General features: G+C 38.3%; 1 protein-coding gene across 6 annotated transcripts in view; it reads right to left on the bottom strand.

Moving 5' to 3' along the window:
* The window catches only part of CTNNA2 (catenin alpha 2), a 462,766-nt gene that overhangs the window by 81,972 nt on the left and 361,426 nt on the right, over positions 1-19,368 (bottom strand). For all 6 annotated transcript variants that reach the window (XM_040064114.2, XM_040064113.2, XM_040064118.2 and 3 more), the window contains one exon: positions 16,839-16,991. In XM_040064114.2, coding sequence (XP_039920048.1) covers positions 16,839-16,991 — 153 coding nt within the window. The remainder of the gene's footprint in view (positions 1-16,838; positions 16,992-19,368) is intronic.

Here is a 19,368-nt window from a genome sequence, read left to right as displayed (position 1 = left end):
AAAATACATGTCAGTGTGTCAGAAAATAGTTGAAACAGCCCAACCAAAAAATGAGGTGGGGGGAAAAAAAAAAATCAGATTAAATACTAACTGCTCCTACCCTCCTCATGATCATCCTGCCCATGCACATTTCAACAGTTTTCTGGGAAGGAACTTTGCTTCTCAAGAACAGTACCGCAAGAGTCTCCAGGCACAAAGTGATTTCCACAAATGATTAACCACTATCCCTTTAGATTATCCATGTGTTCCCAGTAGATCTTCCCTTAAAATGCAACTCACTCCTGTAACAAGGGATGTAAAGGGTTGCTTCACAAAGAGATGTTATTCTACATCTGCACTGTTAAATAAGAGAATTCCATTGAATTATCTCAGCTCTTGAGTGAGTTCCCTGATCCTCTTTTATTCAGAATTACAGATGTATCTACAAGGCCAAAGGTCTTGGACTCAACTCACTGAGGAGCTGCCAAAGAAACCTGGCTTACCTCGATGGCCATCAGACCAAGTTACTGCAGAGCAGGGGAAAGATTAAGAAGAAACAGAAATTCTATGATCAATCTGATCAATCACAAGGAATCATAACAATCCTGACAGGTTACAAGCACAGATGATAATCTACTGTAAGACTCTCATTTGTGGGAGCAGTTTTAAAACCTAAACAAACCAGATCAGAGCTAAAGCATCAAAACAGAAGCAGATAAAGATGTTGAAAAAATGGTGATAATTTAAGAAAATACTTCACTTAGAAGAGTCACATGTAAAGAGAGCAGCAGAAACTGCGAGGCACAAAGAGTTCCCAGGAAGTTTGGGGAAATATGACATTAGAGGAAGCTACAGAAATGTTTTACAAATGCATCCAAGGTAAGTGCTTGGGAGGAAAAATAACCTCACATTCTGGCAGGATTTTCAAAACAAAATTTAGATTTGTGGCCATTGTGGGAATAAAATTCTGGAATCACTTTCCAAATTGCTCTTTGACATAGAGCTTGACATTTTCTGGATTTTACAGCTTAGAAATTTGACTCGAATTAGAAATTAGATTATTGAATACTTAAGAGAATTTGAATGACAATTTACTTTCTCACACTTTATTTGTCTGACATTCAGTCTGTTATAAGCAGGGTTTTAATTGCCACCTGTTTAGGCTTTTGGTTTGTTTGTTTGCTGTTTTAGTCTTGTTTGTCTTTACAGGCAGCCTCATTCACCTTCACAAGAAGTATTCTGCTCGGCTGGGAAGTGCAGGATCTCATATATCCTATGAGAAGAATTTAATTAATTTGAAGTTTTAATTCTGCCCCAACCATCTTCTAACACAAGGAAAGGCTCTCTTAGACATCAAGATGAAAAAATAATAATGATAATTATCATAAGCATGACAGAGTTGCAGAATGAGGCACAAACATGAAATTTAATTTAATGAAAAGAACTTATTGAAGATGATTATTTATATAGCAAAGATGTATTCTTCACTTTGTAATAAAGTTGTTTATGAAATTAAAGCAGAGTTTCAAGCCACAATACTCTTCCTTTATTTCTCTCTTCTCCACACTTTCTATGAATCATCTCAATAAAAACTAAATAAGTCTCTCCTGTAAGATTCAGATTTCCATTTCTTCATGCACAGAAATATAGCTGGGATTTTTTATCTTCAAATCTGTATTACAACAAAAATGTCATGCTTAGAGTACAAGACATGAAGAAGAACACACAAGAGCTTGTTTTTATTTATTATGTTACTGAAGAAAAAATCACACAGGAAGAACGAAAATGAGTATAGAAACCTGTACAGAAAAAGCTGCAGGGAACAGGATCAGTGAGTAAAAGAAATAGATTTCTCCCTACTGTAATAACTTCTGTTGAAAGCATCTGTATTATTTAGTTGCATAAAATTCTTTTGTCCTTTTTTTGAAAACATTTGGGGGGGAAAAAAAAAAAAGCAAAAAAAAAAAAAAAGCCATCTAGAGCTAGACTTCATAGTGTGCTCACATCCGGTAGAGGAAAATCAGTTTTGCATTGTGTGTGTAATCAGATCCTGGTATATGGCTCTATCTGTAACTGCATGTACATTTGTAGTTGGTGTAATTGAAGATATCAGAACAAAAAGCCCTTGTACAATGCACGTGATATTTGCCCAGCAGCCCAAAGCAAGCAAGTATTCAAATATGTTGCTGCGCTATCTCAGTCATATTGTTTTTTTAGAAGACAAGCATTCCATATATTTTGCTCAATTTTAAAGAACATGCCGAACATTTTTTAAAATGTGATTCTATAATTATATTTATATACATACATATATATATTAAAAAATGTAAATATTCCATGCCCCAGTCAGTGTTAGCTAAGTGCATTCACACTCCTGCCCAACAAACGGGACAGGAGCTGAAAGGAGGGAGCCTAAATTCATGTATGAAAAGTTAATCCAGGATGTGAAAAGACGTAATAATAATAATCTCTAAAGACAAGGTGCAATAATAATCATGTCTAGAGACAAAAAACTGTTGAAAAAGGGTAAGAAAATGTTAATGAGACCTTTATCCCTCTCTCAGAAGCTAAGGGCAAGGGTCTTTTTCAACAGCTTTTCAGTAACTCCTATCTTTTATATTTTACTAGATATATAAACTTCTAGTGTTCATTTTTTCTGGAGGGGATTGTATCCCTGAGTTTTGCAGTGGAGTACCTGAGTTCCTCCTGGAACTCTCTGTTAGAAAATAAAACCTGGCCTGCTAAAGACTTAGAGCTGGTAGCTAATGCTCTTAAAACCAGCCTCAAAGGAGGGTAAATCCTGAAGAAATGGAGCTGAAAACAACAGAACAGTGAGACCAAAGAGAAAACTTTTTTAAAATGGCAGATTGAGATGAAGCGTGTTGAGCATTTCTTCAGCACCACTTGTCAGGTGCCAGTGTTCCAAGCCCTGTTTGTCCTCCTCAGTCTCTTTCCAACGACAGCAAAAAACACAAGCATGACTTTGGAAACTCTTACTAATAAAATCCATGAGCGCTCCTAACAATGTTATTTTCACTTCTTAGTCTTGGTTGGAAGAAAATCTAAGTTTTCCAGGCATTTCATCCCTCTGGTTCTCATTAAAATCACCCGAAATATCTTCTGATCCCATGAAACCACTATGAAAACTGTCCTCCTCAGCTATTCCAATTGCAGGGTGTCAGCTGGCACTCGTTAGCTTGGTCTAGAGAGTAAGGAGTTCTTGGAAGTTTATTTTATGGTAATGAAATCAGTTGAGCTACTTAAATGGTGAAAGAAGAGGTCAGCCAAGATGCAGTGTGTCCCATCTGTTGTGTTACAGTTACGAGCCGAGAGAGCTTTCCACGCACACAAGATGGAAACAGGAGCATCTTTGACAGAGACTGCAAACTAAAATAAACTTGGGGAGCTCAGACAGGTAAAGATCCAAGTGATCATGGGCAGTGGCTGCAGGATGTTATTCTTTTGCTGCAGATTAAAAGAAAATAGCAGGGAAACATACCTTCAGCCTGCATGAGGTGGGAAATGCCGATGCTCCCCAAAGACACATGCACTACTGGTTGTCTCACTTGCAATGAGACTTGATATTATGGTGTTATTACAAGGGAAGGATTTGATGTAAATGAAGCATTTCAAGCTCTCACCAGAAGGTAATTACATGCACAGAACATTCCCTCTTCAAGAAGCTGAGGGAAGATTGAGAAGTACACCACAGGAAAGAGCAGCGTCTTCTGTGGGAAAAGTTTTTGCCACAGGCAGGATTTTTGTATTGGAGGTTCACCATATGCAACTCATCATGACCTGTCGAGAAGACATTTTTTCCCCTAACTGTCTAGGATCCACAGAATCACATCCAGAGCTGGAAGTGACCCACAAGGATCACTGATCCAGCACTTGGCCCTGCACAGACACCCCAACAATCCCACTCTGTCCCTGGGAGCGTTGTCCAAACCCTCCTGGAGCTCTGGCAGCCTCGGGGCCGTGCCCATTCCCTGGGGAGCCCGGGCAGTGCCCAGCACCCTCTGGGGGAAGAGGCTTTCCCTGATGCCCAACATAAACCTCCCCTGGGACAGCTCCAGCCCCTCCCCTGGGTCCTGTCACTGTCCCAGAGAGCAGAGATCAGAGCTGCCCCTCAGGAGGAGCTGCAGACCCTGACGAGGTCTGACCTCAGCCTCCTCCAGACAGAATAGACCAAGTGATATCAGCTGCTCCTCACAGAGCTTCTCTTCCAGACCCTTCTCCATCTCCATAGCTCTTCCCCTGGATGCTTTCTAACAGCTTTCTATCAGACAGGATCCAAGGGAGAGTTGCAGAGATGGCAGATCCCTACAAAGATGTGTAAGGGAGAAGAGGATCTTCAGTCAATGCCTCACACATATTTTGCCTGATTCCTCTAATTTGGAATAGCAATAAACACCTTCTAAAAGTCCATCTCTATGCTGTGCTGTCCCAGAGGGTGCAGACAATAGCCCAATAGGTTAAAGGCAAAAGTTGGGCAAAATTAATTTTGTCTTGCATGTTAGCAAGGTTCTAGCTATTTAAAATGAAACCTGGAAGTCTACTATGTTTACTTTTACTGGCTTAAATATAGTAGAGAGTAGGCTGCATCTAATGGTTTCCAAACACTCAAAGTTTTTTTGCTCACTTGTATCTAGTCTACTATTTTAAGTGATATGCAAATAACAAGTCAACCAAAAGTCAAAAGATATTACGATTAAAAGCCAGAAATTGGAACAAGGAGTCTGAAAGTCTCACTGATGAACAACTGATAGAAATCACAGATCCATTTTTCTCCATCTGCCACAGGTTCACTAATAAGTATTGCCTATGAAGTGGAGATCATATTACTGATTAAATTAAAGAAACATTTTGAGTCAAAAAACCCCAACAAAATAACAAACAAAAACCAGAAGAAAACACTCCAAACCCCAAAAAGTCATGCAAGACAGACATTTGGTGCTCTTGAGCACTAAAATGTGTTTGAGGCAAGAAGCATGACCCAAAGAGAACCTGAGCTGTTGTAGTTCTAAGTTCAGTCGAGTCAGAAGCCCTGGGTTTACACCTGGTTGATGGACACCGCCACTGTGTCTGTGAATTTGGGGGATGATTTATCATTTTACCCCAACTAAGCATCTTTTTTTTTACACATTTGACACATTCACCTACAGCGTGCAAAATGTCAAATTCTTTTGTGTCAAACATTACAAAAAAGGAAGGAATAAAAATTGCTATTCTGCTTTGAAGAGGTTGGAATTAATTCTCCTCTACAAGAGAAAAGACTTCACAAAAGCAGGTAACAACAAAGAACGGGATTGGACTCAGCAAAAACACTAGGGAAGAATTTTTTTTTTTGTATTTGTAACTGTGAGGCATAAAAATGATGAATCATTCCAATGATTGCTACCAATTTCGGGTATGTTTGGGTAACACCTCATTCATTTGCAAAACAGCAAATTTCAAAAACGGGGACAGAAATGCAAGTTTCTCAGCAGAATTTGGAGTTTTATTAGAAATAAAACTAAAGTAAAAGATGATTTATGGCCATGATATGGATGGGAAAGGAGGTAACTTCTGCAGCAAAAGGCAAAGACAGAGAGATGTAAGGTAAGACCTAAGGTAAAACTGTACTTGCACATTTGCTCCCCAGAGCTCCTGCTGCTGCCTGGCTTTTTGCCATCTCATTCTCAGGACATCATTTCAGATGGGAAAACTGCTATCAGTGACTTTCAGAAATGAAAATATATGGTGTGACTCAGAAGTGCCTTTCTAATGCAAGGAAGGATGGAGAGGAGAAAAAAAAGACAAGACTTTTACCTGGGGTGTAAGGGGGAAATATGGAATAGTAGAATATTATGGTACATGTGAAAGATTCATTAACTTCAATTTTTAATTGAGCAGACAGTAAATAAAGGACTGACTGGAAATAATCATATTAAATGAATGATTTATGGCCTTAATGCTTTTATCTGTTAGGCTTTTGAAAATCGTGTGTCAGAAATTAGTGTAATTAACACTTACACTGATGTAGAACCTTCTGGATAGCTCTGCCAGTGATCTGTTCATCCTGTTTGTTTATTTCCCAGTATCCAATGAAATGGGCAAAGACTACAGGAACACTGCGATATCTGAGTGCAAGCCAAGGCATAAAATTTCATCTGCTCTTGCTTTCTCTTACACAGACTGGGAATGTGAAGTGTTGCAGCTTCCTATTTGTGTTATTTAAGTGTCTTATTTTCTTTAAACCAGTGTGTGTTAAGGTAACTCAGTGATTAGCTGCAACACCATGCATCATTAGAGGTTTAATATTACACAATATTGTGAGAACTACTGTCAGTAGCAGCTATTCCTACCTACACTTCACTTTGCAATGTAAACCAACAAAATCACCAGACACTTCTGTTCAATGGGATGTCCTTTACCACTGTTATTACCTGAGAGGGGTCTCATAAAGCCCCAGGGATTTTCTACTTCTGCATAAATTCTACATCTATATTGGCATCCCAGCAAGAAAGATTCTCCCAGTGAGGACTGAGTCAAACAAGGTATCATTATTGCTTCCTCTTTTCCCCCTCTCCCATCTAAAAATTTCCATGTTTTACTGTTAATACACACTGTTGAGTGTCTTCATGTTCCTTCTGACATTGCAGCAACAAAAATTTCTGAAATAAAAAAGTATCCATGGCCTTTCGGTCACACCACAAATAGGTTTCAGACCTTATGGTTGCTCTTACCTATTTCCTTGGGCATGGTGATATTTCCAAATCCCTTGATGCTATGAGCAGTGCAAATGGTGTCTTGGGAAGGTAACAGCTCCACATAGCTTTGGTCAAAAACTGTCCTTATTTCATTACAACTAAAAGAAAAACTAAGAGTCCATTGATTGGTGCCCCAAAGGGTACGAGTGTGAAATTACAGACGATGAGGAGACAGCAACACCACCAGCTCTGGCTCTGTGATAAAAGGTTCTCATCACAAAGCAATGAGCTTGACTCTGTCACCCAGATGTAATGACCCCATTATCAGGGTGATGGCAGCAGCCTCTCAGTTATTCATCTTTCAGAGGCCAGACCTGAGTCCTACAAACCTTTTGACTGCAGGAAGTGCAGGTGTTGATAAAATCTTGACTTTTCCTCCCTTCTCTATCTTATGCTTTTTTGAGCATAACATATTGTAAAGAGATTAAGGCTTACAGAACCAGTTTTCCTCAACTTTTTAAGTCTTGGAAGCACATCAGGATCATCAAAACAGTAGTTTTAAAACCTGTGTACTGTGAAACTAAACTTACTGTTGAGATTACACTTTCATGCTAAAATCATTTTCTCTGCTACTTAAAAGTTTCTTAAGAAGTTGTCCTCAGGCTGAAGTTCCTCCTGCCTGCTCTGAGGCCATAGGAAAAACTTTCTGGAACTTGAAGAAAATCCACTTAATTGTTCTATTTGATTTTCAGAAGGCCAAGCTTTGAAATAAAGCAGTGAAACCAATGCTTTTTCATGCTAAGCCATGGAGTCAGTCCTCCTCTATTATCATCAATATTTCATGAAAGATTTTCTAGTCAAGTGTGATCCGCGCATTTGTTATAATGTTATTCTAGCCGAATAGTGAGGTGCTTGGTTTTATCTTTGGAAATTTAATTAAGGTAAAAAAAAATTTCAAACACTAGGGAGAGTTTTTATTAGGCTTATGGTATTTTACTCTGTAATACATAGATATTTTCTGAATGAGCTTGCTACTTTTTTATCTCATGAGACTTTACAATGTGTCTTCTCTTTCATAACTGAGCCCAACTTTTCACCTAGGATAATGCTGACTGAGAATATTTTATTTCTGGATCCATATCTACACGACATGATGGATTTTCTTCTTGAATCCATGGGTTGTCCATAAGTTTAAAAAAAAAAAATTCATGAGAAAAAAAAAATCTAGCCCCGTATGTGATTGACACTCAGCAATGACATTACAAGCAGGTATGAATAAATTTACTGAAAATTCACCCTAAAGCCTTCTACCCCAGCAGCTCTCCCAGATTCCTATTTCTCACAGCTTGCTCTGTGTCCATTTGTATCATCATCCTGATTTCTCCTGAAATTTCCTTCATGAAATTCTGCAGCAAAAGATTCCAGCAGGAGATGAATATTTTGTCCAAATAACAGCTATCCTGGGGGAAACAAAGACATGGTTTATCTGACCCTACTGCTTATCCTCAGGATCTGCTTTGACAGAAAAAATATTTTAAAGCTGCACAGGCCATTCAAGGCTGAGACTATCGGTGTCAAAACACAACAACAGCAGTTACTGAACCAATCCAAAATGGCAAAAGATGCATTTTATTTCTGCAAACACCTGGAATTCTAGGAAAACACAAAAAAGAAGCAATGTGAGATATACCTATGACTGGTTTACCATAACCACTATGCTTCTTAGAATCCAGCTAATGGGGAGAGCGGAAAAAACAGGGTAAAATCCACTCTGACCCCCACATTGCATCACCTGAAGCAAGAGACACTCCAGTGCAGTTCCTGTGTACCTGGACACTAGGATTTAGATGCATATTTTTTCCGGATTAATAAATTAATAAATCAATTTTACAGACCACTCAGTGGTCTGTATTTGAGTATCTGACATGTGTATTTTGCCTGCAAAACCTTTTAAAAGCAAAACTGCTGTAACTTTTGTTCAAGATCATGAGATTTCTAGATAAAGGGTTACAATTTCTTCTTTTGCGTGACTTCAAAACTCCATCATTAAATATGCCATTCTGTGCTCAGATCTTTGACAGGTATTTTCACTGGATATCCAGTCAGTTTTTGAGCAGGTCTGAATGGTCTCCAATATTTCAGACTCACTATTTCCTTGTAAATAATTTTTTTCAGTTTCCTCAGTACTTACAGCTTTTACTGAATTTTCTGACTTCTTATACAGTTCTCCCCCTCCATTTCTGCCCTGAAATGGCTCAATTATTAATGACAAATTCCCTTTCTCTACAGCAATTTCTAACTTTGTTGTGACTTTGGAATAACAGCATAGATTCCTGTATTTCATCCTTTCATTCCCCACCATTCCCATTATTTCTCTTACACTCTGAGCTCTAGGACAGGCTATTTAATTAAGCTCTTACAGCGTAAGATGCTCATGTAAAAACAAAGTGCTTAATATCTACTGATTGAAATATAACCCTGCTAATACATCACACAACAAAGGCCAAGATGCTAAAGTTTTTACAGAGTAATAAAACGTTAACCTGTCTTCAGTAGCAAAAATTTATCCAACACACAGATTTTACAAGACAGATTGTGGTGCCCATTTTAAAGAAGCACAAGAGGAAAATATCAGTTCTGGTTAGGGCACAAATAAAACACTGTACCAAATAGGACCAAAGAGTAAAAAAATAAAGAATGAGCGTAATTAGGTGGGGCAGTATAGAAAACACCCTTTCTGAACATCCAACATGCCGGATGTTGTACTGCACCATGGTATACTGAGGTTACAAATTCAAACAACTGGTTTGGAGGAGCTAAGTCATTAATTTACACAATCAATTAATTACCAAAAGTACCAAGCGCTCTTGATTGTTTTATTCACAAGTTCTAAATCACACAGACTGGGGTGTGATCAGATTGTAAGGGATAGTAGCTATAAATGGATGCTAGAGTTTGTAGGAGTCCTGTTATTTTGGGAAAATATGAATCACACAGCACAGAGCATGATCAGACTGAAGTGAGTCCCCTGCTCAGAGGATGCTATCCACTAGAAAAATATTTTTTAAATATTAGCAATTAAAAAGGGAGTAATTTGATTTCACCTCTTTTAAAGAGGCCTCAAATGAGCCTGGTTAAAAGTTAATTATTAAAAAAAATAAAAAATCAGGTAACTGGAAAATATTGCAAAATTATTACGAATAAGTTTTGCTGCAAGGAGATGACCAGGTATTTCTCATGAAAATAAGTAACAGAGAACACATAAAAATGTGAAGGAATGACAGAAAAAATGTGAAGAGGTGGTCTGACTATGCTTTCGTTGGTAGGAAATGTTCCAGCATTCTTTTCCTGTGTGTAAAATCACATGATAAGTCATTTGCTAATGAATTATGACCTCCAGGAAATCAGATAACAGAATCAGCACAGCACTGGCTTTATGTTTACAGTCCCAAAGCTAAAAACGCTTTCAAGTTGACATGGGAGATTCTGCAGCAATTTCCCAGTTAGTATTTTTCCAAATTTAATTTTTAATCTTCTACTCTCCTGGGAAGGAAGAAAAACATCATCATTACCCACAAGTTGCTAACTTCATGTAGGATTTGTTTCTTATTTACATAACAGAAATATGTGTGAACAAATGAAATTGTCCTTCAACCATCTTGGTGTTGCTACGAAATGTAGAAGTGCAGCAGCCTAAGAAAAAAGGGACAAATCAATAGAAAGTGATTACTCAAGAGAATGGCAATAGTCTCACTGACTCTGGTGTGCTTGTTTACTCAGGTGTTTATGGGTAGGAAGAAATTTTGGAAACAGAGCCATATTGCCAAAGTAGCCGTGAAATAAAAATAATGCAGCTGACAAGGAAGCTCCTCCTCCTTCCAGCCATCCTGGATTCCTTGGTTTCAGCAGAAATCTGCCAAGGGCAGATGTTGAGGGATCAGCATCTGCTGTAGCCAAGCTCTCCATGTCAAATTGTTTCATTTCCCCCCTATTTCTGTGTCAACAATGCCGTTTACAGACCTGAGGTTCTGCAACTGTTCGCTCTCACAGCATACACCAAGCCTTGGAGATGGCACTTTGTGCCTGACGGCAGTGCTGGCTTTTGGACAAAAAAAGTCATGACAATGCAGGCACTGAGTATTTACCTCCTTTAATAACCCACCTTCTCCAGAGGCAGGAAGACAAGGGGCTCTAAAAGTCACAAGGCGGCAGCTATTTCTTTGTCTCACATTTTCTAAGGCACTTAGATTCCATTTCAGCATTAATCGAGATACCAGAAGATGAAACTGGCACGGATCCCAGTGGAATACCAATATCCAGTGTTCAAGTCAGTAAAAAAGGCAGGATAAAGAGTTCACCCATGACACTGCATTACCAGAAAGTTTTATCCTGAAAGAACTGAAGTTCATTTTGCCTCAAAGGCATTTATCCCTCCAAGGAGGAGAAACAGACATCAGACCTGGCTGCAGGAGGGACTCAGGAACTTCACTAAAAAGTTCAAACTTTTCATTGTCTCACTGCAAATAACCGGACTTGAGGCTTTAGCTATGCCAATACACTCCTGATGTTTACTGGGAATTAGGAGCATCTGCTGCCCACACAAGGAAGAAAGGCCTGGGATGGAAATTAAAACTGAGCTGATGAAACACTAGGACACAAAGGCAGCTCACAGCTTTAATTTCAAATAAAATCTCTCAACTTGAAGAGCTTGAATGAAACTAATCTATGACCTTCTTAACACTCCTTGATTAGACGCAAGGATTACCACCTGCTAAATAGTACTTATCTAGCTTAATGCCAGCTAAAAGAAAAATGCAGAGTAAAAGCTGATCGGTCCGTAAGAGTAAACCCAGGGGTGTACACATTGTTCAGGATGCAAGTTGGGTGCAGAAGCTATGCCAGGATATTGACACTTTTTCTCCATCATCAGAAGCAAACAGTGTGTGCTCTGATGAAGCAGCAGTGTGCACTTAAAAAAGAATAGAATATATCAAGTATAAGTGAAAATATCAGCAGGAACAGTCTTTGTTCCTTGAACTAAAGCTGCAGAAATAAATGAGCTTTTTTTCTTTTCCTTAGGTTTCTTCCTCTGAGTTTTGTCTGTCTTAAATTAAAATCTGTCAGTTTATGAATTTATACAATGTTTACAAAAGCACAAAGAAAACTGCCATCTATTCCTTATGAAGGCCACCAGTGCCTCCTGTAAGGGATCTGAAGTGCCACGTGTGAACCCCCAGCTCTGCATCGACCTCAAGTGCACTGCGGAGTGACACAGAAGATCTTCACTCCCTAGGAGAAAGTCTAGTTTTGCATTTCTTTTGGAGCAAATACTCCTTGTGGTTTTCTGAGAGTTATTTCTGGAAAGAAAAAAAAAAAAAAACAAAAAACACCTGGTTTGGATATTAGTTGTATAATGCTGATGTAAATTGAGATTAAATCCATTGTGAACCACCAAAGTAAAATCTTCTTTCACAATTTCCCCTCTTTTCTCTCATTACCAAATGAGAAGGGGTCACTGAGCAGCCCCAGCTCCTTGTTTTGTGTGCTGTGCATACTGACAGTGGTTTTTTCTCCCCTCCTGTCTTCAGCATGCAAACTTGCTTTCACATTTGTGATGTGAAAGATTACAGTCAGTCTGAATTGGGGAGCTCCAAATAATACAATCCTTAGAAAATTAAAGGTAGCCTGCATTGCATCTCAGGAAGAAGTTCAAACTCGTTTCTTCTTTTTCTTTTTTGTAAAATTAAAAAAGCCCAAGCCCCTAACTGCCCAAAGGTAACCCCATTATCCTCTTCAAAGTGGCAATTACATGGAGAAAATTAATAAAGGCTCCTGCAAACTTAACGGACAGAGAGACTATAAACCAAAACCAGAATGGTGCTGTTGGATTTCATCTGCTACCATCCAACCTTATGATATCATTGATGTGCTTGCACTATATCAACCTTAAATGACCATAAACCATTGCCCAAATCAGTTCTTCCTCTGGACAGGTGTTCTTACAAGGCAACTTTGATTATCTGTGGTGTCTCCAAAAATCTTACGATTTCGTATGAGGCGAAACTGATAGATCCATGTGGGCGCCATAAAATTCTTCATAAAAATCAATTCATGCAAAAGTGGTAAGGGGCTTTTCAAAAGTTCATTTTTAGGTGTTTTAAGTAAGGTGCTTCATTCAGATTTTGTTGGGAATAAGAATAATGCAACTGAGTTTCACTCTTGTAAACGTTCACTGACCACCAAAATGGTGAAGTATTTCCATAAAAGCATTTAAACTCCCCAGACTGAAACAACTAGTAGAAAGCTCTTGGACTTATGTCCATCCTTTTGAGAATGGAAAGTCTGATCCAATCCACTATAATCTGAATTCCAACTGAGCAGCCTGCTACCATGGCCCTTAAGAGTTCACTGGATGCTGAATTTCATCTGCCAGGAAAACCTGTTAGAATTAATAATGCAGTTTTTCAAGAAACAGTCCAGGGGACCAACAGTTAAACCAAGTTTAAACAGTTAAACCTTTACTAAACAGAATAATGAAAATTATTAATTAGCTTCCTTATAGTGCTTTGATAGATGCATTGAATAAATCAGTCAAGTGCCTTTGTGTGGCAGGTATTAGAATTATCTGTCATTATCCTTATGCTACTAATGAAGGTGCTTGGGCAGAGAACTCAAATGACTTCCCAAGGTCACATCTGAAGTTGGCATTACAACTCAGGCATTTACTTTCAGTCATCAGAGCTAATTTCTTAAAAAACATAAAGGGATTCATGAGATAAAGATCATGACCTGGAAAGGCACCATCACTTCTCTAACCTCAGTTTCAGAAGGCAGTAAAAAAAATTGAGAGATTGGCTGTGAATAAACATTCCAAGCAAAAGAGTTACCCATCCAAACCTGGAGTGGTACCACCTAATTCTGTTTCATTATATTATTATGTTTTATCCTAAGAATCTGTCTGACAATTTGATTTATTTTGTATGATTTACATTCTAGTTAAGTGACACCTCACTCTGTGTTTCCAATAAAACCCACAGACAAATCTAGTTGTCAGTGAATATCTCCAAAAATGACATCCATCTTTGTTGTTATTAATGTTATGGTAAGAGGTGGGGAAAGGAAAATATTATAGAATGAAAACAGCTTTTGAGAGAAGATTTAAATATTCTGCAATATGGAATATAAAAGAAACTTAACCTCCTTAAGGCTCAAGCTGACAAAATATATTTTTAAAAATGTATTGGCTATGCAGAGAAAATTTTGCCATTTGTATTCAACAACTATCAAGAAGTGCAATTTTTTTCCCCCTCATGATGGAAAAAGGTAGGTTTCGTGTAAAGAAATACTAAAACATGTATTATTTTTTCCTGACCTTTTGACAGGCTGCCTATTGAGCCTGGTAGGACATCCAAGTAATTCAGATTCAGATTTCAAAATTAATGATTAATACTAGAGACTTTTCACAGTATTGAATTAGCAGTGCCAAATTCCTCTAACATGAGCAAGTGCAACTCCACGCACTTCAGCAGAGCTGTGTTTGCATATCTTAGCAAGCAATTCTGGCCCCGTGCCTGGGAAAGCATCTTACATTTCATAGTCACTTGATTATGTCTCATCTTTAAACCACACTTTACTATTTGCAAGATACTTGACCCACAAAACCAGAGAAGTCCATCTGCTAAGATTCCATTGTGCATCAGTAAGTAAAAACTATGAAACTATTTGAAGTGCAAAATCTAGTATAAAAGGAACATAAATATATTCCAAATATGTATTTGCTTCTGCAGACTGATGAACTTGAAATTTGGGGTTAAAATTTTCACATGCAATAGAAATTCATTTCTTCAAGATGCTTTTCACCTGAACCAGAAATAGTTCGTACAACTAAAAGGGCAGTTCTTACAACTAATATCCCCCTAAAAGACCCCATCCTTGGAAAAGGGTAAGAATGCACCCACAAGCCAGTACCAGCTGTCAGACGCACACAAGATTCAATTAAGAATTTGCTTCTGATAGTCTGGAACAATCTAAATTGAATAAAAATATTAGGTATTAGGCTCGAGAAATCTATTGATGCCAATGTGGTTGCTTTTTGGCAGGATACAAGACAGCCACATGTCAAAAATCATTAACCAACCTCCAGTTGGTTAAAATACAAAGTCTAGTGTAATGTTAAGCTTGTAAAACCATGAATTAATAACTAAAATTGCTCTTTGTTTCTTGGTTTCATAGAATCATAGAATCCTACAATGTCCTGAGTTGGAAGGGACTTTAAAATCCATCCCATTCCACCCTCTGCCATAGGCAGGGACACCTTCCACTATCCCAGGTTGCTCCAAGCTCTGTCCAACCTGGCCTTGGACACTTCCAGGGATGCAGAATCAGCTTTTCTGTGGGTATCAGGGCCTCACCACACTCACAGTAAAGAATTTCCTCTTAAGAACAAAGCTAAATTCTCCCTATGACAGTTTAACACCATTACAATTCTTTCTTCTTCCCATTAAAGTTGTGGGTTTTTCTGGCAGGGAGTTTTTGGTTCTTTTTTTTTTTTTTTTTTTAAACTATGCCCCTAAAAGGTATTTTTCCTCCTTTGATGCCGTTACCTCTTGTGGTATTTTTAAAATATCTACTTAGCTATTTTAAACTTTTTAATAATGCTATTAGACCTGTCATTGCAACACTCTGTCGCAAATCTGTGGAGGATGTGACTGCTATAACACTAACCCAACATATGTTCACTGCATGTAAGCCTACAACTCCACTGCCACTATAATATTACTATGAACAAACATTGTGGAGGGGTTTTCCATTTGTTTAGGTGTGGGTTTTTTTTTTTTTCCCTCTCTTTATATACCTACCACCTATTTCCTTTTTCATTGCCACAGCTCTAGTCACAAGGAGGGAGCAACAAATCTTTGCACACACACAGGGGCGGGGACCGAAGGCTGCTGACAGTCCTGCGATCCTCTTGCAGACAACAGCAATAAACTTCACTGGATTCAGCATTGTACAGAAATTTTAGACACCCCAAGACCTTCCTTTAGGCACCTACAAGTTAAGTACTATAGCAAACACCTGATTCCCAGAGCAGAATAAGGTACCTTGACTCCCTGTCTGGGACATGGCAAGAATGAGATGCTCCAGAACATTTGAAAAATCAAACCCACTGCAAAGACACATCCAGACACTTATTTTATGAGGAAACTCTCCATATTTAGTCAACATTAACCAAGAAACCCTCCCTCTCAGCCTCAGCTCAGGCTCTACATAATTAGGATGAATCCTGTTTTAACATAAGGCATTCAGAGGTATAGTTCAGTATAGAAGTTCCCTAATTTAATTTCTCTTTGCTAAATAGCACACTGTGTGACGAGAAAATGCGTTGCAAAGGGGCTACAAAGCCTTCAAAACATTTCTAGTCCAGAAAAATGCCACACAATATTATTGAGCAAATCACTGGGTTATATTTGTCTTTAAAAACACAAGCATTTTTCACAGCCAGTTGGAGGGCAAACTAAAATGATTATTATCATAATTTTATTAGGTGTCCATTCCATCAGTATCCAAGGTTTCAATCATTATATTTTATACTCCTCATGGTAGAATAAACCTATTTCAATATCATCCTGAAGACTTGTAATTATCTCTGGTTGACTTTACAGTGTGTCTCTTCAGAAAGAGAAGATACTATAAATATTTGTATACTTATATATGAAATACAGACCTCTCATGACCATGTATATTCTAAATGCATTGACCTCTCTGTAGGTCCTTTCCCCTATTTTAGTTCAGACTGACAAATAATTATGTTTAGAGGAGTTCCTGGCCAGGACCAGACTATGAAGCACCAATTTGGCTTTTTACTTAACAGACATTCAGCTCAATTGTACCGTTAGGGATGCTGAATGGAAATTTACTTTTGTTGCTCATGTCTTTTGACAAACTGCTGGAAACACCATTTCTTAACATTCTCAGTTGCTTTAATTAACGACTAAAACACAGCACTTTCCTCTGTCCATCATCCAAACATTTCCTGGGCAATCACGGGCATAAAGTTGACCAAAACTCCTGAAACAACACCTCTAACATTTCATCCAGTATATCACTTTTCCTGCCTCTCCTAGAGGTTCCAGATGGAAATCTGGCTGTGTCAATGAGGTCACTTACCTCCACTAACTTGTTGGCGTGTTCACGGAAGACCTGAGCATATTCCTTCACTTCTTTCTCATTCCCGCTTTTCGCGGCCTCGATGAGGACCAGCAGTGGGACGTTGGTCTCCAGGAATGAATCTGATATGTGATCCATCACTGCCTTCCGGAGCTGTGACAAAAGAGAGCCGACCAATAAATAAAGGACGTTCATCAGCACACGTTCCCGCTGTCCATATTTAAGCACTGATGTGCTGCATCTCGCAGCGTTACGTGGGAATTTGGATTTTTTGCTTTCATTTTTCCAATATTTCTGGCAAGCAAAATTAAAAACTTGAGGGTCTATGTTCTGCAAACCCCTCCTAGGATTTGTGCTGACATATACCTAATCCTCCTGGCCTGAATGGATCTGTACAGAATGATGATGATAACTCATGTAAGACGTGGCAAATTGATGAGAATTGAAAGCTCCGCACTACTTGAAAAAACAGTTCAGCTCACTAAAAAGCCAAATATGGATTAAAGAGCTTAACTCCAAGCAAGCATTAAAATATTAGCCTGAATATTTCTAAGCCTTCTGTAATTCCTCCAGTGAATAGTATTCCATGCAATAATTAAAATTTTGTGTAGCAAATGCCTTGTGTTTTGTATTCCCATTCAAATAGCTCCAAAAAGTATAAACAGAAAATCTTTTTGGCATTTTCCAGGCAGATTAGAAAACACATTACAATTTATTCTCAAGGAAGAAAAAAAAAACCACCTTACAAGTTACTGAAGATTTAACACCTATTAGTCCATATAAACATCTATTTGAAACAATATTACTGTAAGAATGATGTCACTAACCTCTTTTCCACCTTGCTAATGACCACTAATTAATGTCAAATGTCACTAAAATTTGAAAGACATCCAGAAAGAGTGACAGAATTCTTAAAAAATTCTTCCTGGAAGCTGAATTGCTCTGTAGAATTGTGGATCAGAAACACCTTGATTATGTTTTCTCCAGCTTTTGGGTTGTTGAGAATGAAAAACTGTGGACTTAAAGAGAAGCTAGGAGCTATTCAGCCTGGAGGCTTGGGTATCCATTAGTCTCCTTAAATCATGCATTTTTAGTTAGATGAGGCATCCAGAGAGGTAATTTTCTCTATTCTGCAGCCCAGAGAAGAAAGCTTTAGCTAGACAAGGTGCCATCAAAACACCCAATCACACCGAAAACTGGCCTATTGTCAGACATTGCAAATACACAATCCAAGATGCATTTGCTGTTTGATGATAGCAATTCTTAGCTCTGTTTGAATAAGAGGAAAGCTAACTTTGAATATTTTCCTTCATTTCCTGAGTGCTGCAGTAAAAACAAGCAAAGCAAAATAGCTTATATGTGCTTGCAGGGGGTATTCCTTTTATTTCCCCCACGACTGAAGCAGTCAAGGTATTAAGCAGTTCTCAATACTCCTTAAAAATTAATTCCACTCAGATTCAGCCTGGAAATTTTCTTTCCACTTTCAAAATGATTAAAGGTACTCAGAATAGCTAACTCAGTAACACATACAAACAGGGGGAGGACAGAAGACAAAAAGAAGAAAAGAATCATCTATCAGCAAGACCTGCCAACAGTTTGGAAGCTGGTGTGTGTTTGCTACCACCTATTACATTTCCATATTGTACTCTTTATTTTTTCCCTCATCAATCTGCTGCTATCCACTTGCTGACTCTTATTTTATTCTTACATTTAAAGTTCTTTCAGGCCATGCTTTGGGTCTATTTGCACAGCATCTCACACAATGAGACCCCAATCCATGAATTGTTTTCACAGGTACAATCTCAATATAAATACTGATATTGCTCCAAGTACATCAAAACATTGCAAGAAAAAGAAGAAAAAATATTCCAAGATGCTCAGCATCAGAGAAAAGTTCAGCAGCGCAGCATCCTGCATTCTAGGGTTGATAGATTTCCAGTCAGTATTTATAAAAAGTTTTTTACTTAAAAATTCAGACACATGGTGGGATTCTTGGAGTTGCTCTATGCTAGACAACCAAGAGTTGTTCTCAATGTGGGTCCCTTCCAACTCAGGATATTCTGTGATTCCCTATTAAATCAATAGCTTCACTTATAGCCAGCATTAAGGGAGAAATACTGCCAGGGAAGGTGCATCATAAATTTGCATAATTCTCCTCTGCAGACATCCATTTCCCAGGGCTTGCTGGCAAACCCCAGGTCAGACACCTCATTTGCGTATCCACAGTTAGACTTTAATGCCCAGTGTACCGAAAAAGGCCAAATGGTAGCATTTCCAGGGGAATACACAAAGCTTTCAAAAATCCCATGTGGCTTCCAGCTCATTCTCAGTGAAAGATCCTTAAAAAGTTCTGCTTGCTCAAGTTCAGCATGTGCCAGCAAAAACCTACTGTCCACCGCACTAAAAGAAACCTTACTTTAAATGCTGAATGAGCACCGACACTTTTCTGTTTGTACCCTGCTGTAAGGAGAGATCTGTTCCAAAGGCTTGTATTTATTCAATGAACAATCAATCCCATTTTTAATCTAAG

This window comes from Hirundo rustica, chromosome 5 (genome assembly GCF_015227805.2).
Source record: "Hirundo rustica isolate bHirRus1 chromosome 5, bHirRus1.pri.v3, whole genome shotgun sequence".
In the NCBI taxonomy this organism is placed as follows: domain Eukaryota; kingdom Metazoa; phylum Chordata; class Aves; order Passeriformes; family Hirundinidae; genus Hirundo; species Hirundo rustica.
This window is presented reverse-complemented; position numbering and strand designations above follow the sequence as displayed.